The 25758-nt window shown below is 30.9% G+C and overlaps 1 protein-coding gene and 1 long non-coding RNA gene across 2 annotated transcripts; both read right to left on the bottom strand.

The window, feature by feature from the left end:
- Nucleotides 1-2835: 2835 nt before the first annotated feature.
- Nucleotides 2836-15867, bottom strand: LOC117790143 (probable cationic amino acid transporter). The gene is made up of 13 exons (XM_034629445.1): nt 15755-15867; nt 10879-11004; nt 10054-10207; nt 9847-9978; nt 9668-9766; nt 8246-8454; nt 8003-8174; nt 7274-7457; nt 5610-6193; nt 4673-4838; nt 4312-4528; nt 3399-3495; nt 2836-3326 (listed from the first exon to the last, which is right to left on the bottom strand). The coding sequence occupies exons 1-13, from the start codon at nt 15788-15790 to the stop codon at nt 3088-3090; spliced, it is 2415 nt and encodes an 804-aa protein (XP_034485336.1). The 5' UTR covers nt 15791-15867; the 3' UTR covers nt 2836-3087.
- Nucleotides 15868-16380: 513 nt separating this feature from the next.
- Nucleotides 16381-18477, bottom strand: LOC117791270. Its single transcript, XR_004618038.1, has 2 exons — nt 18218-18477; nt 16381-16466 (listed from the first exon to the last, which is right to left on the bottom strand). It is a non-coding gene; the product is annotated as an uncharacterized LOC117791270 (long non-coding RNA).
- Between the last annotated feature and the right edge of the window lie 7281 nt (nt 18478-25758).

Here is a 25758-nt window from a genome sequence, read left to right as displayed (position 1 = left end):
TTGTATTTTTTAATTTTCCGGTTTTATATTGTAAAAGAAAAAGGAATACTACAATTTGGAAAATAAGTATAAATAATTAAATTACAGCCTAACAGTTATTTTTTGAATTTAGATGAAAAGTAATAAAAAAAAATATATGTGAATGATAAAAATTAGTTTAATCTAGCTTTAATTTGACCCCATTAAAAATTAAATACATATATAAAGAGTTTTACATTCTTGCAGATCATTATTTTCAGGTTTGATTTTTTAAACTGAAAACTATTATCAATATTAAAAATCTCCATGAAAATAATTATTACTTAAATTAGAAAAGTATATTTGGGATCAAAGAATTAATTTAATGGAATATATGTTGAACATGTTTATATTTGTATGGCTAAAATATATATTTATATATTCTTGTAATTCTCCCTAACACATTACTTAGGAGTAATTTGTATGTTTTGTAAATATTTCTGTTCTGTTTTCCATGGGGCATACATATACTATATATGACCTAAGTATTGTAGTTTAGTTTACTTTACTTTCAATTCTTTGGTATTTCTTAGTATTTTTCTAGTAGATACTATTTAGTGCAGTTTTTGTAGGTTATGTAAGTTTGTCTCTGTCTCTTTGTGTGTGTTTATATGTACAGGTGTATTTGAAAAATACTTAAATGATAATAGCAATAATAATAATAATAACAAGAAGATTAATTAGATATTGAAGATATATTATAAATCGTATATAGTTAAGAATGTTCTTTTTTTTTTTGGGTTTGCCTCTTCTTAGTATATAAAGTGGAAAAGGGTATGTTTCGCATATAAATGTTAGTATTTTTTTTATATTTGTTTTTAATTTTTACACAAGTATTTGCTTTTGTATTATTTTTTTTACATAAATGTTGAATTTGAATAGTTTTCGACTCGATTAGTAAATATAGTAAATTTTCTTTATCATTTTTTGTCCCATTTTGGTATTTATTTTTGTTTTTGGTATATTTTATTTTTTAGGTAGTATTTTTTAAGTAAAGTCAAAGTTAATTATTGAATTACAACAAATATCGAATACCGCTTAAAAAATGAGTTTAGCGCGAGCATCTAGAGTAGAAAGAATAACACATTTTTCGAATACATATAATAGCGTAACTGTAAATCGTATCATATATGTATAGTAGTATATAGTACACATATATGTATACGTATGTATAGATGTATAATATATAACAATAACTGTCATGGCAATGTGTCAATAATCATAAATTTAATAGGATTTTGATGATAATACAGTATTAGTAAAGATTCAAGATTGCATATTGTTTAAGAATGTGTATATATATATATATATATATATATATGTCTGTGTGTAAGTGTATTTTATCCTTCTTCATATGAATATCTCAAAAAGAATTACTCCTAAAAATTAGAAGACACGGCACATAAAATTTTTTCAAATAATTTTTTATGTTTTTTTTTTTTTTGGGGACTTTCCTTTTTGTATATTTGTGTGTGTTTGTCCTTGTTCATATGAATATCCCAAAAAGTATTACCTATGTACGTCTAGAACTCTCAATCAGAAGACACAAAAAAAAATACTCTTCCAATTACATTTTCGTATTTTTTTTTATATTGGGACTTTTCTATAAATACATGTACTCTGTGTGTGTGTGTGTGCGTAAATGAGAGTGTGTGAGTGCAGTTGAAAATGTATGTGCTATACAGTTAAACACACTCATCAAAACACACATACAGACACAGCTGCAGAGTGAGGTTAGGTTTACTATTTTTATTTATTTAGTATGGCAACCCTATAAATATATATATTTATATGGGCAACCAATTTCTCAATGTTTTGTGCTTAACAATCTCAAAAATATCTGTTGTGCTTATCTTTTTCTGCTACTGCTTCATTCTTCAGTTTCGATTGGCAACCTAACCTCAAATTGGAAAAACTAGGAAGAAGAAGAAAAAAAAAGAATGAACCCAAACACCAAGGTTGCCAATCGAATTGAAGTAAATAGAGCGTATTAACATCTTTTTTTATTTGTGTTTTGCATATTTATCTAACAACCAATCAATCAATCAATCAATCCATCCATCAATCAATCAATTAATATTTATATATAATATGTATTTGTATATTTATATATATTGTATATATAGGTCATAGATGTTGTCTGTAATTATGTCTGAATCTATACAGTGAAATCTCAACCTCAAGATGAAATCGAAAACAAAAACTTTTGCTGAGACTTCACTGTACGTAACGCTTGTATATATATATATAGTATATATGCATGTATATATATTTGTATATATATAAACTTAATAAGTCTAATCATATTTACAGGTATTGGTTGCCAGCTCTCTCTTTCTCTATACGCAAAGTTAGGTTAGGTTAGATTCAATAGGTAGCTTGTTGGGATCGTTAAGGTCGATTAGGTATTGTATGTGAGGTGAGTGTCGACTAGGCTGAAAATAGTGACAATACATATATTAGTTAAGCACCTCTTAACTAAAAAAAAAATTCTAGTAAAAAACAAATTTTTGTGTTTTTTGGTTAAGTTTCTCAAATATTACCAAATTTTTTGGAAATTTCAATTTTGTTGAATTTTTCTAGTAAATCTTTTAAAAATTTATCACTGCTTTTATTTTCTTATTGCAGAATTTTGCTTGTGCGTCTGGCTGGCGCCAACACTGCATTTAATTTTTTAGTAAAAAATACCAAATAAATTGCAAGTCATTAAAAAAAATCTAAAGATTAAATTGAAGCAAACTTGAAAGGGATTTACTACTTGCTTAAATGTTAAACTTCCAAATAAAATAATACAACATGATGATTTTTTTTTTTTGCCGATTTTCAAATCAACTAATGTAAAATAATTGAATCAAAACTAATTTTAATCACTATTTCCAGCTTCCAGTGTAGATAGTTTTGAGTGTTTTTGACTTGACTGGGTTGTGATTCAATTTCCGATAGGATTTAACTGTTTAACAACTGATTGGGGAACTAACGATCACAAAACGGTACATCAGACGGTAGCTGTACCAACCCTACAGTAGTTATTGTTTTTTAATCGATTCGGGAATGTTGTTAAGCATGTTTTTAGTCATCCCACGTGGGGAATTGTCCTTCATCCACAAACATGCTAAACTGTCCAGTATATTGATGCTCAAGTTTACGTCCGGATGAATTTCCCGTCGTTCCATGTGTTCCAGTTCCAGGTTCTCTCGCTGCACCCGTTTCTGTTGATTTACCAGACTTGTTACCAGCATTTGGAGGATTCTTTGAGCCAGCATTGGATGATGTCGATGTCGAAGTCTTTCCATAGCTATAACGTTGCTCTATAAAAGCAGACATAGATAAAGAGTTGAAGAAGAATACTCTTCAAAATTTTAATTAATTTCCTAACTCACTTGTGGGCTGCTTAATTTCCTTGCTGGCCCAGACGGGTTCGTGTGTCTGATTATACGATTGCTGATCCCAAACGGCCTTGTCATCTACGTTTTTGCTCTACAAAAGTTAAATTTTGTGTAGAATTGGGAAATGTATTTAGTTTTTATATTTAATATTTCAAGGTAATTTCAATCAAGGTAATTTTCGAAATTTTAAGAAAAACTAACTTAAAAAAAAGACTGTACCATTAATAGATATTTTCATCAATGTTTTTCACATTTCCCCATATTATAAACTTTTCCATAATAACATGCCTGATTCATATATTGCACACAATCAAAAAGAACGTGCCTGCTGGATATTTGACGGAATTTAATTTTGGTATTTAAAAAAAAAAAATTTAAGTCCGTCTGTCTGTCCGTCTGTCTGTCCGTCCGTCTGTCTGTCCGTCTGTCTGTCCGTCTGTCTGTCCGTCTGTCGGTCCGTCTGTCTGTCCGTCTGTCTGTCCGTCTGTCTGTCCGTCTGTCTGTCCGTCTATCTGTCCGTCTGTCTGTCCGTCTGTCTTTCCGTCTGTTTGAAAGCGTTAATCTCAGAAACCATAAGAGCTAGAGACTTTAAACTTGGTATGTAGGATATCGGGTCTCTATATCATATAGCTGCCATAAGAACGATACGTCAAAAATGAAGTTTTAGTAAACTTTTTTTTGTTTGTTGAGATATCTTAACAAAACTGATAGAATATTCATTTAACTTGGTTTTGTACATTCTGACCAAATTTGGTGTAATTCAGTTCCATAGGAACAATTGGACGAAAATCAACTTCAGTACAGAGTCGAGCGTGCTCGACTGTAACCGTCCACTTGTTTTGTTATCAGTGTATGGGTCGAATATTAAGAATGGTTTTGTTGGTAAAAAGATAAAGAAAGTACTCACATAATCCTTGTCGACATGGAGTTCCAGCTCATCGGTGGTCTGCTCGAGGCTGCTGTGCGTGATGCCGTAGTAGAAGTACATGATGAAGCCGAGGGACATCCAGACGGTGAACCTAATTAGGGTCAGTATGCTTAGCTTAAATATTAAATAAATGTTAACAGTTATTGCGATAGCCGGAATAAATGGAAGTCCAGGCGTAAGGAACGCGAGTGCATATCTGTGAAATTACACAAAAAACACATTTTAATGCGATGAGAATTTGAGAATTTGTCAAAATTAAATGGAAATCAGAGTTAGAGAGAGAGAGAGAGAGAGAAAGAAAGTGGGGAGCAGGAATTAAGAAGAGAATTAAGATCTTTACCTATTCTGTGGTTGTCTTGATATAATCAATAATATCACAAATATGCCGATAAATAAAATGATATAAATGAAGATGGCGAGGCCGCCGGACCAACCGATGGCAGCGAACAAATCCAAGAAGAATATGAGACCAAACATGATTCCAACTAGTTTCGTGACATACATGCCTGTTTTCGAGTTCGAGTTCGTTTTCGAGTTCGAATTGTTTAAGGAATTTTTTTGTTTTTGGTTTTCGTGTTGATGTCGTAAAGAAATGAGAGAAAGCAAAAGAGCATAACGTATAATAATTTTAATATTTTCAATTTCAAATTTGTATTACGAGCTGTAGATTTTAGGCAAATTTTAAATTACCTTCGCTAAGTGAAAAAAAAATATGTTTTACTTACTATTAACACTTTGATTCAACTATTTTTACATAAAATTTTTAATGTTTGAGGTGATTTTTAAATGTTCATTTTAATCTTCTTAAAATAAATAAGATCTTAATTTATCAGTGCTAGAACAGTTTCAGTATTGTAAAGTAAATATAAAAAAAGCTCTTTTTCTGACTGACTGACTGATTTTTGTGATGCCCAAACCGTAAGAGCTGGAAGCCTAAAATTTGTACACAAAATAGCTGATACTAATGTATTGTGTAATTTAAATTTCATAAAAAATATGTGAAACCTATGTTAGTTAACTAAATTGTATTCTAATAAAGATAATTGATTTAAAGTGAAACTAAATACAATAATTTAATTTAAAATACACCTTCAGTTTTACTATATTAAATTTTTTTAGTTAAATCACAGTGTTGTTGTTATAGTTGATTGACAATATGAATTGTTATATGATCGAAAGTTAATACACAAATACTATATTTTATTATACATTATATATATCACATTATATATATATTTATTTGGTTGTTTAGTGTATAGATAGTAGCAAGTACATACCACTTTCGGTGGTCGCCTGGCCGGGATTAATCCAGGGAAAGAATCCGGGACACAGATACGCATAATCGTGTATCTTACGCGAGATGAAATTCAAACCCATCGTATCGAATGCGGTTGCCTGTCCAGTGGGTCCAGTTGGTGCACCATGAACACTGCCATAAAACTTATTCTCCGATCGATCCGACACCAGAAACTGATCATCCCGACCGCCCAAATAACCTTCGGGACTGTCATCGATAAACGAATCATCCGAATCGGACATGCCGCGTGTCACCCGCTTAATGGTCAGCTTATTCGGCTCCAGCACCTCGGACGGCCGGGCATGAGGATCCGTTGCCGTACCAGGAGCCAGTGGTGTCCTCAATTGAGCCGGTAACAGTTCCACCAACGATGTGCTGTGCGGCTGATAGCGCAACACGAGCACACAGGTGGACACCAGGGTATAGGCCAACAGTGTCCCAATCGACATCATCTCCACCAGAATGTCCAGCCGAACGGTGAGTGCTACCAAAGCGGCTGCCAGTCCACTGCCAATAGTCGCCAGTCCAGGCACATTTGTCCTCTGCCACAGATGCGACAGTTGCCTGCAAAAAAATATATTTGTTACTAGGTCTTTTGCTTTGCGCTGTGCAATGATCAGTCAGTCAGTGAGGGAGTGAGCTAGGACAAAGAGTTATATATATATATAATTTAAAAAAAAACATATTTATTACTAGGTCTTATGGTTAAAGCTGTGCAATGATCAGTCAGTCAGTGAGGGAGTGAGCTAGGACAAAGAGTTATATATATATATAATTTAAAAAAAAACATATTTATTACTAGGTCTTATGGTTAAAGCTGTGCAATGATCAGTCAGTCAGTCAGTGTGTGAGTGAGTCAGGACAAAGAGTTTTATGTATATATTTACAAAAAAAAATAATTATTTCCAAGTCTTATGGCTTGGGCTGTGCAATGATCAGTCAGTCAGTCAGTGTGTGAGTGAGTCAGGACAAAGAGTTTTATGTATATATAATTTACAAAAAAAAATAATTATTTCTAGGTCTTATAGTTTGTGAGTGAGTGAGCTAGGACAAAGAGTTATATATATAGACAATTAAAAAATAATAATATTTTTTACTAGGTCTTATGGTTAAAGCTGTGCAATGATCAGTCAGTCAGTCAGTGTGTGAGTGAGTCAGGACAAAGAGTTTTATGTATATATTTACAAAAAAAAAAAATTATTTCTAGGTCTTATCGTTTGGGCTGTGCAATGATCAGTCAGTGTGTGAGTGAGTCAGGACAAAGAGTTTTATGTACATATATATATTAAAAAAAAAAAATTATTTCTAGGTCTTATGATTTGGGCTGTGCAATGATCAGTCAGTGAGTGAGTGAGTCAGGACAAAGAGTTTAATGTGTATAGATTTTTCAAGTATAACTTATGAAACTTAATTATTAAAAATAATTTTAAAAATGCAAAACAAATTTTTATTATATTTCAATTTTTATATAAAACTTAAACTATAACTCTTATTTTCAATTTTAATTTAAAAATGAATTTAAAGATATTTTTGTAATTTTTATAATCGATATAAATATGTGTCCAAGAGAATATATATCATATAAAAGGTTTTGAGCCATACATTTTATATACATATTTTTTTTAAGGTAGTAACCCGACTTACCTAAAAATCAAGCCGTCCTGGGCCATCGCATAGATGACACGCGGCATGGGAAACATGGATCCAAACATAGCCACCGAGAGTCCGGCGGTAGCTCCAACTGCAACCACAGCTCGACACTTGGGGGCATTCACATAGGACCACATCTGGACAAGTGCGGCTCCAACATTGATGTGATCATACGGCACTGCAAATTATGATAGTAAAAAATAATATTTATTAATTGATATTTATTCAAGTAAAAACAAGTCTTAATTCCTTGACTGCATATTATGAAATAATATTTAATCTATATCTAAAAAAACTCTTTGTCCTCGTTTATTCACACACTCACTCACTGATCATTGCACAACCCAAACTATAAGACCTATGAGGCTAAAATTTTCAGACAACATAACTGAGACAATTTTATTGTGAAACTTATTTAATTGAAAACTACTTTTTTTTGAACAAAATATAAAATCAAATTTAATTTCAATTTTTAGCTATAAATTGTAGTATAATTTAATTTTTTTTATAAGAATAAAATGCACATACCAATTAATGTATTTTTAGTCTTTCTGACAGTACTATCGAATTTATATATTTTCAATTTTATTCTTGGCAGATGTTTTTTAGTCATTTCAATATTTTTGATATAATTTACTAATTTGATTAATTAAAAATAAAAATATAAAATAAGTTTTCTTATTTTTTCAATATTTTTGTGTGATTTTATTTTGTGATACTCACCGACTAAAGTAAGGACTAGACTAACGGTGACGTAGGCAATAAGGACAACAACTAGGGAACCCACAATGGCCTTCGGTATGCTCTTTTGGGGATTGTGAGCCTCCTCGCCGGTGGTTGCGATAATATCGAAACCAATAAATGCATAGAAACATGTGGCAGCCCCCGAGAAGACCTTCAATTGGGAAAATACAGAGAGAAAATATGTGAAATTGAAATGAAAATCGATTTAGATGTTATACTTACACCACCCCAGCCGTAGGGCAAAAATCCCTGATGCTCAGACCACGTCTTGGTATCCACATAGAAGAGACCGGCGGCCATAACAAAAACCCACGTTGCCAGATTGATGGCATTTAGAGTGTGATTAAAAATAACTGATTTACTGGCGCCCATCGCCAGAACGCAGGTCATCATGAGTGTTATGCCAAAGGCAATGAAATCAGGTGGTTTGCCTAAAAAACACAGCATTTCATTAAAACAATCAATAAACATTAAAATATTCCAAATATTCTAATTAATGTAAAAAGTCATTCCAAAAATAAACTATGTATTTATTAAATTCATTTTGCATTTCAATTTTAAATAAATTTCGTTAAAAATATGATTCCCTCTAGACTTTGGTTTCAGTTTTTCAATGCTAAGGGTCCCCCCTTTGATATTTTGAAAATTGAAAATTTTAAATCTCAAGTTTTCACTTTTAATCAACTCCTTATATCGAAATTAGTATAAAACAACACTTTAAACTTAATTCTAAGACATTTCATTTTCTTGTAAAAAATCATGTGAAATTGAACAAAAATATTGACTTGTAAAGTGGATGGATCCTAAGTCTGACCAGCTTTAAACTTTCATAACTTTGTCAAAACTGAACCGATTTTCGAATGGAATGTCATTTTGATTATGGTTTGGCCACTAAATTCATTCTACATTCAAATTTAATTAATTTAGTATCAAAAATTGTTTTCCTCAAAATCTTGGGTTCGATGCTAAGAGTCCCCCCTTTGATATTTTGAAAATTGAAAATTTTAAATCTCAAGTTTTCACTTTTAATCAACTCCTTATATCGAAATTAGTATAAAACAACACTTTAAACTTGATTCTGAGACATTTCATTTTCTTGTAAAAAATCATGTGAAATTGAACAAAAATATTGACTTGTAAAGTGGATGGACCCTAAGTCTGACCAGCTTCAAACTTCCATAACTTTGGCAAAACTAACCCGATTTTTAAAAGGAATGTCATTTTGATTATGGCTTGGCCTTTAAATTCATTCTGCATTCAAATTTCATTAATTTTGTAAAAAAAATTATTTTTCTCTAAATCTTGGGTTCGATGGTAAGGGTCCCCCCTTTGAAATTTTGAAAATTGAAAATTTTAAATCTCAAGTTTTCACTTTTAATCAACTCCTTATATCGAAATTAGTATAAAACAACAGTTTTAACTTGATTCTTAGACCTTTAATTTTTTTGTAAAAAATCATGTGAAATTGAACAAAATATTGACTTGTAAAGTGGATGGATCCTAAGTCTGACCAGCTTTAAACTTTCATAACTTTGTCAAAACTGAAACGATTGTTAAAAGGAATGTCATTCTGATCATGGTTTGGCCAGTTAATTTTTTCTGCATTTGTATTTTATTTAATTCGTCTTTCTAGTACCAACTCACCGAATATCGTGCCAATAGACTCGCTCATCGCAGTCGCAATCGCATTGCCAGTCAACGAATCAAAACTAGAACTTAACGCACAGGCACAGGCACTTGTTCCTATAAAGGAAAAAAAACCGAGGAAACAAAGACATTAATTAATAGTAAACTAGAGCTTTAATACGATGGTGAGCACTTACCTATTAGATATTCCAATATCATGTTCCAACCAATTATAAAAGCTACAAATTCTCCAACTGCCACATATGAATACATATAGGCCGAGCCGGATGTGTGTGGCACACGAACGCCAAATTCCGCATAGCAAGCGCCTAGAAGAAGAAATAAGAACGAAAGAATTTGAAGTAAGAAAGAATTTGAGTAAGGAAGGGTTTTTCAGCACTTACCTGAGAAAATACTCGCGATCGCTGCTATAATAAAACTAATTACCACACCGGGTCCAGCCATTCTCTGAGCCACCATGCCGGCAACGAGGTACATGCCGGTACCGCAGCACGACCCAATGCCCAATGAGGTCAGATCGAGGGTGTTGAGACATTTCTAAACATCATTATTGGGCTTGTTAAAGTAAGTAGTATGTTCTAAAGCAGTATACATATATAAAAGAGCTCGCAAATATTGCTTAACACATTGTACGGCTCTCGGGCACTACCGTTTTATGTTCTGTTTTCTGCTGTTATTACTCATGCAATAAATTTTTGTTTATTAAATTTGTTTATATATTTTTTAGTTACTTCCCAGAGCTAGTAATATAATTATTCTTATTATTTAAGGCACTACTCACAATACTTCTTTAGCTCTAATAAACAATCTTAAGTATTCAGTGTGTTACAATACAATATAAAATATTATGCCTAATATAGGATATATTTTAGTGTATTTATAATCACATGTTACAAATAAGTTAATATTAAATTAATTAATTTTTATTTTATTTAACCTTATATGTAGTTCTCATTTTTTATTTTTTATTTTTTATTTATTTTTTTTAATTTTTTTAATTTTTACTAAACACGTTATTCGCTCATTAAACACTTTTTTGATGTAAGCTTGTACAAAAGTGTTAGTCTAATTTGTAACTGCTCAGACACTTTAAAATTAAGTATTATTTGATTTGCTGGTTTTTGAGCTAAACAGACAGTTTGAAAAATATGTGTTGACTACAATTTGCGAGCTCTGATATATATGTATATATACAAAAGTTATCATACCGTTAGCTTGGGCTTTGTGGGCTGTGCATTTCCATCCTGCAGCTGCTTCACATCCTTGGTGCGTATGAGTTTCGGCAGCAGTGTTGTGGAGCTGACACCCGGTGGCAATGGCACCCTGAACTTGACCTACAAATCATCAACAGATAGAAAAGAAAAGAGAAAGAGAAAAGTAGAGGGAAAGAGAAAGAGAAGAAAGCATTGGTTTAATTGGTTTCATACTTGAGTGGACGTCAAATGAACTGGAAGCCGTTTTGCGTATTGCGTTCTGCGTTTTCTTTTTTCTTATTTTTTTTTTTATTCTTTTTTATTTCTTGCACATGAAAGACGCAAGTGGCATTGAGATTCGAGGCTCCCCAGCGGGCAAGAAAAATATAAGAGAAAATATTTAAAAACGTGGCCGGTGGCTTTACTAGAAAATACCCTGTAAACACCACAAAATGCATTTTTTCTTATACAAATTTAATCACATTTTTCCAGAATTTCTGGCAATTTTAAAATTATAAAAGGTAATATTTGAAAATGTCGCAGTAGCAACTTAAGCTGCTTTTTTAGAAAATACCCTGTAAAAAGCATTCAAATGTAACAATTCAGAAATTTTTCTTTTTCAATTTTTGTCACCAAAAAATTTTTCCTGTATAAATTTATTTATATTAACAATTTACAATATTACATTCACAGTTTCCAGCAAATGAGCATTATAATATTTAAAAAAAAGTAAAGAAAAAATAGGAGTTAACCTATTCGCTTATATTCGCAAAGTTCGAGCTTTTCTTTAATTAAATACAAAAAAATTTTTATTGTTTTAATTTGCTTTCTTGAATTTGTAAACTAATTCTGTTTAGAACTGGTTTGCAGGCTTGGTTTTATTCATTTATTTTAAACCCTATTGTTTAATAGAATTTTGATTGAATTTTTATTGTTAAATATTTATAAATATAATCATTTGATTGGCTAGGACTACCCTTTTGCGGAAGTTACAGGGTAAATTCGTAAAAAAAAAACTTGTTAAAAGTCGAGTACGCTCAATGCCAACGGCCATGATAAGAGCAAATTGAAATGCCTTTTAGCGTCCCCCTCAAGTTGCCTTCCCTTCACTTCAGTTCACTCCTCTTCCTCTCACCCTTCCCTTTTCCTCCTCCCTATCGCCCTATCTATGCTGTGAGTTTCTGCAGCAACCACAAGCCTAACAATCGATATTTGCAACAAGTTTTTTTCAGCGGCCTACGCAGCACACTAAAGGCCATGATGTCCTGCCAGGATACAGGATATGACTGTGTATCTGTATCTATATATACATCTACATATACATATGTACACTGTATGTTGCATGCAACAGTGGGCGAGCATGTTGTGTAACATTAACTGAGTTGCTACACTCGAAAAAAAACTGCTGCATACTTTAAGGCGAGTACTTTTCTAATTTAAAACCGCCATAACTGCTGTTTTATCAGTCCGATCATATTGCGATTAAGTATAATTATTCTAGATAATATTATTTAATTTATATTACTCTATATAACCTTATTCCTATTTCGGTTATCAAAACCGTACACTAAAAGCGCCATCAAAAAATTAATTTTCAGCAGCAAATTTTAAAAATCAGCTTAAAATGAACCAACTTTTTTTCTAAATTATATAGAGTAAATTTTAAACATTTTGAACTTAAAATTTGAAAAGAATTTGTTTATTATAAAGTCAGAATAATCTTATACCTAAAAAGGCTTAACTGAATTCTAGTGATGTGCTTAATATAAAACATTTCCCAAAAGCTTTAAATTTCTAGCAATTGCCTATTATTTTCGTAACATTTTACAAACTAAAATTAAAAGAGAAAGCCTTAAATGAATTTTTTGGATGAGATTACTTTAAAATTTTTACAGTGTTGCAAAATTTTCACAAGGAAAATGTCGAAATAGTTGATTAGCGTTTTCAATATTGCTAAAATTTAGTTAAAAAGACAATAAACTTTACTATGGGTATTTTCAATGTGTATGCTAAATATAAAGTGCAGTGACAAGCTGCACATTTGCAGTCCGGAATCTAATGAAGTCTTAATGAGAATGTCAAATGCATTATAAAGAAAAAATATATATATGTATATGGAAGGAAAAGGTCAACAACAAGTGATGGAAGAATGTTTTTTTCTCTTTTCTCATTGTGGCCTCTCATCAAATTCCAACAAAATGAAACTTGATTCAAAAAGCGCCTCCTGCTGTTTTCTCCTGCTGCTGCTTCTTCTTATCCTGTATCTCCTGCTGCTTCTTCTTCAATTCAAGGCAATAATGTTGGTCAATGGGTTGTATGCGTAATATGCGTATGAGTTATTTTCTCAGAAAACAATTTATGTTGTAATGCGAGCATTTTACAGTACGGTTACCAGTTTGATTGAATATTTTCCAGCTTACTCCAAGTGCAACTTAACTTTATCAAAGGATTTTCTTATAATTTATATTTAAGGAAATCACTACTGGCTTTCGTTTAAATACAATTCAATTTCTTTATTTATTTATATTTTCATCATGCAGTGCTTATAAACAGCTTCTGAAGAAAATGTTTTGACATAATACAAAATCATGTATTCATCTTAAAATATTTAAAAATAGTTTTATTCAATGAAAAAACTATTCAGCTATTTCAAGAGCTATAGACAATATAATAAAATAAAAAAGAAAATAAATATTTTTAACAAAATATTAATACTTTTTAAAGGAGAAAATTTGTAAGCTTTAGTTTTAAATTCGTTTTTATGGTTCATTTTAAATATTTTTCTTTCTGTAATAGTCTATATAAGAAAATAAATTGATTTCCATTATTTTCTAATACTACATTTCATTTAATGCAATTTTATACATTTTTAAATATAAATATAATAACAATATGGAATCAATCTTTTTAATCTATTCTATTTTATTAGTATATATTTGAGTATTAATATTATTTCTTTATCAAGTTCATTTCATTTCCATTTATTTCTATTTTTTTTTTTTTTTTATTTATTTTATTAAAAGAACAAATTTCTAAATAAACTTGTTGAGCTATTCATTAGGAAAAGCTGTTCGATTACTGTGAAAATCTCAGTTTTTGCTGCTGCAAGTGGAAATTGTAGGTGAAAAATAAAAATTAAAAAAGCGCCAAGAATTCAACTTGCCACCAAAGTGGACACACACACACACACACACACACATACACATATATGCGACGTGATATAAATATGCATGGAAGGGTGAAGTGAGGGGGAGGCGAAGGCGGTAGAATGGTCCAGCGAGACTCTAAACTGGGCAACAACAGAGACAGAGAAAAGAGAGAGAAAGACATAGCCGTAAAGATAAGGCAGCAGAGTCAAAATGCTCCTCTTTCCTTCCCCTACACTCCTACCCCTACCACTACCCTACTTCAACAACACAGAAAAAAAAATCCTTTTAAGAATTTAGTCCAACATCTAAGCCTTGATTTTAGCATGCATTATTTAAGGTTACCTCATACGAATTCCGAATATTTCTTAAGGAATTACAAAAAAAAAAAGGAAAAAAATCTAAGAAATTCTAGGAAATTCAACTAAACAATACATATGTTTATTTCCTAATAAAAATATTCCTTAATTTGGTCTTTCCTAGTCTTTTTTATGGTTATTAACATTATCTATTAATATTATTTATTATCTCACTTAACCGCAGCAAGATCGGACAATTAGAACGGCAGTAATAGCTAACCAAAGTTATTAAAAGTTAAGGCAATACAAGCACCCAAAAGTATGCAGTAAAGTACTTTAATATTCATTAAAATACTTTAATATATATATTGAAATAAGAGCGGGTATTCTATGGTTGGGATGCCGACTAGTTTTTATGTCTAAACTAAATACTTCCTAGTATTGTTTTACTTTTTTTTTTTTTAATTTTCGTGTTCTGAACTTCGTATTTTTCAACATTTGCATAGGGAATCATTTTTTTCTGTGTACCTCTACTTTTAGTGCTGCCCACATACCTAAGCTCGCTTCCCCTCGGCGACCCCTACCCCTTCCCCACCCCTAAACGTATGCTCCCACAGGGTATCTGTTTTTTTTTGCACGCTTCGGCTCAACATCGTTGTTGTTGTATGTGTGTGTGTGTGTGTGCGACTCCAAAGCCAAATGGATTTGCATGAGTCTACATACATACACACACACACACTTACTTATGTAAAAGAGTGTGTATGTGTGTGTGTGTGACTATCGTAATGGACATTTTAAGGCAAGCATTACAACAGCAAATTCGCTTCATTTGCACAACACACACACACATATCTCATTAAGTGTACAGCATGTCAAATAATTCTTTTGACAACACAAAAAATCCACATACATTAAGTCAACTAACTGCTTTGACTTAATACAAAACTCACAAGCATACATATGATATTTACCGTAAAATAATGTTTTTATTTGCATTAAGTTTTCGACTGATTCTTCCAATACCAGCTATATGATATAGTGAATCCATTAGAAACATATTTGGTCAGCAAGCATAAAACAACAAAAAATTCATCGTTTGCGAGTTTTGATTGAGATATCTTCAGAAATAACATACATTTTTATATTAATCCTTAAAATTTGTTCAATTCTTCCTATGGCAGCCATATGATATAGTAGACTGATTTGAACCAAATTTGGTCCGTAATTTTAAATAAACATTGCTATTTTTTTTTTTTTTTGTTATACAATAAAATTTAGTCACTATAACTGAAGCTTAGCATTCGGTCTATGATTAAAAAGAAATAAAAATAAAAACAATCTTCATTGAATTTAACTATTTTTTTAAATCAAAAAACAAATATGTGCCTTTTTTTTTTTTTGGTCCAATCACTTGCTCGACTCAGTGTAACTGTGCATTCGGCTTACCTTTTCCAACACTAGCAGCAAATCCGATGGCTTCATTGTGAATGGCGTCTAGTCGAAAATAAGTGTTCAAAATTGTTGCTGTTTTTGTTGTTACAGTTGTTACACTTGTTGTTGCTATAGTTGTTGTTGTAGTTGTTGCTGTTGTTGTTGCTGTTGTTGTTACTGTTGTTGTTGCTATTGCTTTGTTTGCTTGTTTTGCTTGTTTGTTTGCTGTTACTTTTGCAGTTGATACTCGCTTTGACAATTCCTTACTCCCTATTCCTTATTGCTTCCTTTTTAGGCCGTTTCGTTTTCGCAGTCGCTGCCTCGGTCGCTGTCGCTGTCTCTGCCACTGTCGCTGTCGCTATCACTGCCTCGGTTACTGTCTCTGTTACTGTCTCTGCTACTACCTCTGTTACTGCCTCTGTTACTAGTTCTGCTGCTGTCGCTGCCTCTGTCGCTGTCGCTGCCTACACGTAGCGTCTGTGCGTTTGTGTGTGTTGTATTTTGTGCATGCGCTTATTGTATGTGTGTCTGTCTGTTTGCATGTATGTTTGTATGAGTGCGACGCAGGCTTGCTGTTGTTGTTGTTGTTGATGCTGTAGTTGTTGTTGCTATTATCGCTTTATATTTTACATTGATTTTTGTCTGCAACGTCATTCTATATTCAACAGTTTTTGAGCTTTTTTATTGTTGTTGCTGTTTTTATTGCTGTTATTCATTTGTTGTTGCACTTTAAAGGAGAGCGTGTGTGTGAGAGAGAGAGAGAGAGTGTGTATGAGAGTGAGAGAACGTTAATTCAACTGCATTACGTTTTCTATTTCAATTCATTTTCAATTTCACTTTCACATTTACACACATTCAGTTTCAGAAATGGAAGAAGCGCTGACGTTGACGTTGCCGTCGACGCTGACGCCGACGCTGTTGCTGTTCGTTTTGGCAGCTTTGGACTCTCAAACTTTGCTAGGGACACACTGTCACTTTCTGTACCTTTGCTTCTTCATTCGTGTGTATGTGTGTGTGTGTGTGTGTGTTGCGCGCGTTTGATTCACGTGGCCCACTCACACACTCAGCTTATTTGACCCACAACTCTTAAATACTACAAATTTGAAATTAATTTATCTTTTAACTGAAAGCAGTTAAAAATCAACTTTAAACGCAAACTTGGTAATTAACATTTAAGCTTATGTTCATACTTATTTACTCCTACATGAATAGAAGGAGTAATTATTTTATTTTTAGTTATAGGAACTGCTTTTATAGGATATGTTTTACCATGAGGACAAATATCATTTTGAGGAGCCACTGTAATTACTAAGCTTACTGTAACTATTAAGCTTAAGCATAATATTGTCAATATATTTATATATATAGACAATTCTCTACTGGCGACTTTGACATTCGAACGCTTTAAATAAGAAAAAAAACATATGCCAAAATATTTTGGTATTTAAAAAAAGGCGAAACTTATAGCTACTAATTAGCACTTTAATTGTTGTTAAGATTGGCTTTTGGATAATAGTTGATTTTTAAGAAAATTAGAAAAAACCAATGCATTCGCACGCTACAAAAACAGAAGTCGATTTCACGGTGAGCAGTTCGATTCTCTGATTTCAGCTTTATCTGAGGGAATATTGTAATGCGACTAATTTAAAAATAATATATGCACATTGATTCAGCTAAATGTTGCATTTTTTTTGATTCAAAAATGTAAAGTAGTCTATTTGTTATTAATTTTTTATCAGTGTCGCACGCTACATGTCGCAACTTTCGAATTGTATGCTATAAATGATCATATATTAAATCTAACTAAAGTTATGTTAAATTTCTTACTATTGCTATACATATTTTTTTAATTATTTTATAATTATTTTGTGTTTTTTTGGTCATTTTTGGTTCTATTGTAATAATATATTAGGTATTTCTCCGAAATAATTTTAGTTTGCCCCATTGTAAGATGAATTCATTTAAAATTTCTAATATGTAAGCGTAGTGGGTGAAATGAGCTGAGAGTCACTGTACTTGCTGCAGATGCAATAATTGCACACACACACCCACACACACCCACACACACATACACACACACAAACACACACACATAATATGAAGTTGACAAAAAAAAATTAACACACATACACTCACACACTCACAGTTTATACAGTTACAGGTATAAAACAGAAAAAATTTCAGTTGGCCATTTTTATTTATGATTTGTATTTATGCATACAGTTAGTCAAGCAAGTGTTTTGTCAACAATATTGTTTTATAATATTATATTAACAAAACTTTAATGAAATTTGTTTTTCTTATTCTTTTTAAATAGGAAACCGAAGAGATATTGTGTAAATTTTTAGATGTTGTCGAAACACGTCTCTGACCAACTGTAAATTTGATTTAATTTGATTTTCTTGTTACTGAATTATATTAAATCTTATTTTATGCGCGCATTTAATTTACACTTTTTATTTATTATTTATTTCTTACAATTTTAGAGAACTCGGACTCGAACTCGATTCGAACTCGACTCGAACTCGACTCGACTCGAACTGCGGCGTCAATTCACTGAATGAAATCGAATCGAATGCTTGCAATTTTTCCGTGTGTATAACTTTCTTCTTTCGCTTTTTTTCCTTATTTTTTTCGCTTATCGTTTTTTGGGGAGAAAACAGTTACGCTTTTCACTCCCGTTCGAGTCGTCACTGGCTTCTGTTATGCTTCATCTTCTTCTACCTTGCTTCTTCTTCTTCTTCGTTTCGAAAAGAGCAGGAATAAAAAAAAATTAAAAGCTTTCGCTGTTGCCCTTTACAGCTTCAGCTTCTACTCGCTCCTGTGTGCGTGTGTGTGTGGGCGTGTATGTGTGTGTGTGACTGAGTGGGAGAGAGCCACTGAGAGTGGGAGTGAGAGAGTGGCAGTTTTGGGACTGTTGCTACATCCTAGTAACTAATGACAAGTTTATACGACAGCTAAATCATAAATCATAAATTAGAATTGAAAAAATATATTCAGAGTACAACAACAAGTCCATAGAATACCCCTTACTTATTTCAATAAATATTAAAATAACTAACTAATAAAAACTACTGCATACTTATGGGTGCTCTCATTGCCTTAATTTTTAATAACTTTCGTTAGCTATTTCTGCTGTTCTAATTGTCCGTTCTAATTTGATACAATTTTTAAAGTACATAAGGTAAAAGTCATTTGCCTGAATTTGCTGAAATTAGCTTGTTTTGTAATGAAATGAATGAATGGGTTGTTTAAAAAAAATTTGACGCGTTTTTATTATATTAAGTGTTTATGAATACTTTATTATGCGTTATTAATGTCAAAGTTATGTTTAAAAAGCCAGCTTAAGAATTTCAAATGATTTTATTAATTTCAATGAGATTAATTTATTAAAAAAATTATGTTTTTCTATATTTTCGCCAGTTTTTATTAGCGCATATTCCATAAAATCATATTTTCCTGTTTTAGTTACGAAAATAAAAAGTTGATATACATATATTAATCAATTTTTAAATTGATTTATTTACATTTCTAATTTGTATGTACATAGTTCAATTCTCCTTACGAAATTTATGTGACAAATGCTGCAAGTCAAATTGTTTTTGTATGCCAAAACAGTCGTAACTGGCTTATAAACTTGGCATAAAGGACACAGTGCTTGCAAACTGTTGCCAGACCAACAGCAGTGGGCATGCAAATGTGTACATACGTATAAGCTAAAGATCTGGCAGCTCCGCTCCACATCAAAAGCTTAAACTTCCCTTATATACACAGTGTGTGTATGTATAACAGAGTTTTGTTTTGTGTGCAAAAGTTACAAGTATTACAACTCACTCTCTCGCTTACTCACTCACTCACACACACACACACACTGATTCGCAACTAAAGCGACGCTTGAAAGTAGGCAACAGAAAATGCAACTGCCAATAGCGCAGACGCACGAGCGCTCTCTCTCTCGCTCTCTCTCGTTTTTTTGCGCTCTTTAACTCTCGCTGCTGCTGTTGCTGTTACTGCTGTTCTCTGCTCTCTGCTTGTTTTAGGTATACATTGTGTTTGAGCTTTCACTTTATTTATTTATTTTGTTATTGGATTGTCAGGATATGCAAATAATGTTAAGACTGAAAGCTTATGTGCGCACACACCTGTTATCTGTTAACGTTAGCTGTTATCACCTGCTCTCACCTCAACATGTTATTCCACTTTACAATGGAATTTGATTAAAGCTCTTCTCTTCAGTGCGTGTGTGTGTTTGTGTCTGTATGTGTGTGTAACAGATTTCAGGGTTAAGCTTACGCTTTTTTGTATGCACCAATTTAAATGGCCTTGTGTTACACTCTTTATCCGCTAGAGGGCGTGTCTGCAATGCTAATTGATTAACTCAACATTACTTGACTCCAATCTCCTTAATTCTCGCTCTCTCTCACACTCTCTCTCTCTCTCGCTCTCTCTCGCTCTCTCTCGCTCTTTCTTGCTAAAAATATATTTCTTTTTATACATTACTTATCGATTTTTTTCAATTTCAAATCAATTTAAAATTATTTTTTTTTTAAATATTGGTAATTGAAAATCATATTTCGTTTTTTAAAATAAAAAAATATTACTGTAAATGAAATTTTAGAACAACGGTAGCTGTACGATCACATTTTTATAACATATGTATACAGTGAGTCGAGCAACTAATTTTACATCAAAGTTATCATTTTTAATTTCTTCTAAAAAGAATGCACGGATTTTGTTCATATTAAAATATTGTAGGTGGTTTTTGGTATCTGTTACTTCGAAACTTTTAAATAAAAAAAATTTAGTTTTTATTATATTATATATTTGATTTTTATATCAAAAGTTATTTAATAAACATTTTTTATTTGTAAACTTCTAATCAGGGAAAGTTACATTTGTATCTTTTTATGAAAAAAAAGTAAAAAATAATTACTAATTTTTTTAATTTATTAAAACAAAATTTGTTTAACTCCTTAAATAACTTGAATAATAAAAAATATAATAATAAAAATCAAAACCATGTACAGTTTCGATAATACCTTTTTAAGAATTGATCATTATTTTTTAATTTATTAAAAAGCTATTTTAAAATATTTAAATAATTTTAATAATAAAAATAAAAGAAATACAAATAACTGATATTAAATAAAAATAAAAAATAATTATTATATTTTAGTTTTTATACAAAAGAGAGAGTTTTGGCACAGAGAAAGTATTAGAAATTTGTAATTTTATTTTTTAAAACAGCTAAGCCCAATGGATTTAATTAAATACAATCAGGATCCAAAACAATTATAATATTTACAAAAAAATATTATTATGAAACCATAACTCTTAAAATGTTTAATCAAAAATAAAAGTTATTTCTTAGTTTATTATATATAATGTTATATGCTACCTGTAAGGACATGTGATGTAACCAGGGACTAGCACCGGAACCGTTACCGGAACCGTTAACTGAAACTAACCGTTTAATTTTTAGTACCGGAACTGAAACCGTAACCGAATGAAAATTCTCTGTCAAGAACCGAATACCGAAACGTTAGTACCGTTTAATTAATTTTGTAAAAAAAATTATTTTCCTCTAAATCTTGGGTTCGATGCTAAGGGTCCCCCCTTTGATATTTTGAAAATTGAAAATTTTAAATCTCAAGTTTTCACTTTTAATCATCTCCTTATATCGAAATTAGTATAAAACAATACTTTAAACTTGATTCTGAGACATTTTATTTTCATGTAAAAAATCATGTGAAATTGAACAAAAATATTGACTTGTAAAGTGGATGGATCCTAAGTCTGACCAACTTCGAACTCTCATAACTTAGTCAAAACTGAACCGATTTTCAAATGGATGATCATTTTGATCATGATTTGGCCTCTAAATACATTCTGCATTCAAATATTTTTAAATTCGTTCAAAAAAATTATTTTGCCCTAGGTCTGTTTATTTCGATGTCATATTTATTATAAAAAATTTTGAAAGAATAAAAAATTTTAAAAGTACACCACTCGGTTCAAAAGATTATTACATAACATTTTTATTTTATAAGTTAGTTTTAATTTTAATAACCTGAGCCCATTGAAAATGGGCAAAATGGGGTATATTGTGTTTGGCAGGATGTATGTAACAGGCAGAAGGGGGCATGGCAGACTCATCAAAGTATCTATATTCTTGATCAGGATCAAAAGCTGAGTCGATTGAGCCATGTCCGTCTGTCTGTCTGTCCGTCTGTTTGAACGCGTCGATTGACCATAAGAGCTAGAGACTTCAAACTTGGTTAGTAGGTTCCTAGATACCGTACGCAGATCAAGTTTGTTTTTATTTTTGGATCGGACCAATATATCATATAGCTGCCATACGAACGATTCGTCAAAAAAGAAGTTTTAGGATAAAAAAGTTTTTTGTTTTTTGCGATATCAAAACCAAACTGATAGAAAATGCATCTGGGCTGGTATTAAACATCCTAACCAAATTTGATTCAAATCGGTCTACTATATCATATAGCTGCAATAGAGAAGCTCAATCGAAAATGAAGTTTTAGTGTGAAAAAGTTTTTGTTCTTTGAGATATCTTAACCAAACTAATAAAATATGCATTAACGTAGGTTCTGTACATTCTAACCAAATTTGGTTTAATTCGGTTTCATATATCACATAGCTGCCATAGGAACAATTGGTCGAAAATCAACATCAGTATAAAGTACTGATGTCAGTATAAAGTACAGAGTATCCTACTGTCGAGCGCGCTCGACTGTAACCGACCACTTGTTATCACAAAAATTGAAAAATATTTTTTATTTTTGACTTTTGAATTTTAAAAATTCAAGATAAGTGTTATATATAAAAACTTAAATTTTATTATTATTTCATAATTTTGTTGAAAAAGAGATTTCAAATTAAATTTATTAAGTAAAATTTATTATTATTATTTATTATTTGCGTTGAATGTTTATAACAGTTAAGCTTGCTGGTCAAAAGAATTACTTAACTAACTGTATGCACACACAGATGTACTGCATTGAGAGTGTACTATTTTACGAGTATGTGTGTGTGTGTGTGTGTGTGTGTGTGTGTGTGTGTGTGTCGATCCCTACGGTTGTTATTATGCCGTTTTAAAAATAGCAACTATAAATCTTATTCGTATTCGGATTCCGTTGCCAAACAACGTTCAACATTCGACATTCGACATCGACATTCGACGTTCGTTCGAGTTCTCGACAATACTATTTTTCTGTCGAAAGAGAGAGTGCAAGAGAGCGAGCGTGAGAGAGAGAGAGAGAGAGAGAGAGAGAGAGAGAGGGAGAATAAATAGCTCCCCAGTCAACTGAGTTCATCTGTCAGTTTTGTGTGAGTGGATAAAACTATTCCAAAATAACAAATGTTACTTGAAAAAGAAAACGAAAAAAAATCCTCAAATCTACAACAACAACAGCAGCAGTTTCCAGCACTCGTATTCGAGATACAGTCACTACAAAAACAACAACAAAAACAACAACACCAACTACAAATACAAAGCGTAAGCAATGTTAACGATTAAAAAAATCAAGAAAATTTGTATGGTTCTAAAAATAACTCTTGTACTCATTTTGTTTGAAAACAGACCGAAAAACTGAAAGAAAAATAACAAGAAACAAGAACACAACCAGAAACCGAACGAACCAAAGACAATAGCTATAAAACGCAAAGATACTGACTATACTTTTCTATATATATCATCATCATCATCATCATATATACACATATATGCACATATCTGATACATTGAGAGCGAAAGAAAGAGAACGGAAAGCTAACTGATCAAAATTATATGATATTTCAAAGAGATTCGAGGATTTTAGATCGCAAATTTAACAATCCATTGTTTTTAAATTATAACTAATAGGAAATAAATAATTTCTCGAATCTTAAATGAAGAATTTCTAATTAAACTAAAATTTTTAAAGTTTAATATTATAGATTTTGCAATACTTCAATTCTTAAGAAATATGTACATCAAATCATTATTTTAGTAACTGATCACAATTGAATGAAAATTTAAACAGATTCGAAGATTTAAGACTTTAAATTTAACAATCTATGTGTTTTAAATTATATATAAGAATTAAATACTTATTCGAATTTGAAATATAACTGATTTAAATTGAATTATGTCTTGAATTTCAAATTAATGATAAATAATTTCTTGAAAAAGAGTTTTAAAATAACGCATTAAAAATGGTTGCTCTTAATAAATTTGAATCTTAACTTTACTCTTGAAAATTTAAGATTCAAGATTTCTGAATCTATAAATTTATGGATATTAGTAAACAACTAATATTAAATTGCAGATTTGGATATCAAACTTTAGTATACAAAATGAAGAGCATAAAATTTGTTGATCTTCTATTTCTGATTTTCTGTGTGTTTCTTTGAATGCACTGTTAAATAATTGAGCAAAGATAACCCCCAAAAAACTGTGCATTATCGTAACTACGAGTAGAGAGGGCGAAACGAGAATATGAGAATTGTCTACGTATGTATGTATGTACGTGTACATATGTATGTAGATTTGAAAGTACTCAGAGGAAGAGCAGAGATTTGGTTTTCCGAATACTTGAGGTTGAGGCATGAAAACGAAATAAGAATAACGAATACGAATACGAATTACGAAAAGCATTTACAGCTCCAGCAGCTGTACCAAAAATACTTATAAAAAAAAAAAAGAAAATAAAGTTGAAGAGGAAGAAGAAGAAACAGAAACAGAGAGCTCGTAAAGTGAACCACATACGTCTACAGATACAGATACACAGATACAGATACAGAGATACAGATACACAGATACAGATACACAGATACAGATACATTCACTTATTTTGGATTACAAATAGAATACGATCGTTGCCAGTTATACATACAGTCATACATATATATAAACATACATACGTACAGTATGTCAAGTAATTGTTTTGAAAACATTTACAAATTTACATATTTGATTTCGAAAAGAATTAATACCTTTTATTGGTTTTTCAAATTATGTTTCTTTTATTAAGATCCATTAGGCTTCACTGTTTACAAAAATCAAATTGCACAATTTCGAATATTTTCTCTTTATTAAATCCAAGGAATTGCAATTAATAATAATTTAGTTATTAGAATAAATTTTAACTATCTTTTTCAAAAAAAATTTATAAAATAATAATTAAAATTCAATTTCATAATATAACCCCCATTCAAAATTTTGTAAATAATTAAACAAAAATAAAAGCTAATATTAAAATTTTAAAATAATACTTATTATTCAATTTTTTAGGATTGCAAATAATAATTATTTGAAATTATAAAATTAGGTTTAGTTGAATATTGAATTAAGTAACGGGTATCCTATATTCGGGATCTCGACTATAGCCTTTCCAACTAGTTTTTATACAAAAATATAAATATTATAACTATTTTTTTATTTCTTTAAGTAAATTATTTTAAATAATTAAAAATAGCTTATTTGGTAAAAAAAAAATGATTACTATATCTTAATTTTTTTAAATTTCTTAAATTATTTTTGTATTTTATTAATTAAATAACAAAATCCATTGCGTTAACTGTTTGAAAAAACAAATTAGTAAATTTCTAAAAATTTCTTATTGTCAAAAAAAACTTTAAGGCATACTGTATATAGTTTTGAAAGTAGAATACCTTTTATTGGCTTTAGAATATTATTTTCAAATTTTACTAATAAAAATCCTTTAAGTTTAACAATTTTAAACATAAAAATAGCAAGTTTCTAATATTTTTTTCTTTGTCAAAACAACTACTTGGCACACTGTATATAATTCTCTCAGTTACCGAGCGTGTTTTTGTAATTATTTATGTATGTGTAATATTCAAAAAAAATAAAAGCCGGTGTACGGCGAGAGAGAGTACGTTTTAGAATACGTTTATTCGAAAACAAACGCTTTCAAAAATAAAAAAGAAAATATAGAAGAAAAAAAGGAAATCGAAAATAATCAATGAAGATCAACTGCGATTACAAAAGTAAACTA

The sequence above is a fragment of the Drosophila innubila genome, chromosome X (assembly GCF_004354385.1).
Source record: "Drosophila innubila isolate TH190305 chromosome X, UK_Dinn_1.0, whole genome shotgun sequence".
Taxonomy (NCBI): Eukaryota; Metazoa; Arthropoda; class Insecta; order Diptera; family Drosophilidae; genus Drosophila; species Drosophila innubila.
The sequence above is the reverse complement of the archived record's forward strand: the minus strand, read 5'-3'. Positions and strand labels throughout refer to the sequence as shown.

Coding starts and splice junctions, on each gene's coding strand:
- LOC117790143 (XM_034629445.1), bottom strand. CDS start 15,790: ATGAAGCCATCGGATTTGCTGCTAGTGTTGGAAAAG. Junction 8,175..8,245: donor TGCCCTACGGCTGGGGTGGT/GTAAGTATAACA, acceptor TCCCAATTGAAG/GTCTTCTCGGGGGCTGCCAC. Junction 7,458..8,002: donor TCTAGTCCTTACTTTAGTCG/GTGAGTATCACA, acceptor CATAATTTGCAG/TGCCGTATGATCACATCAAT.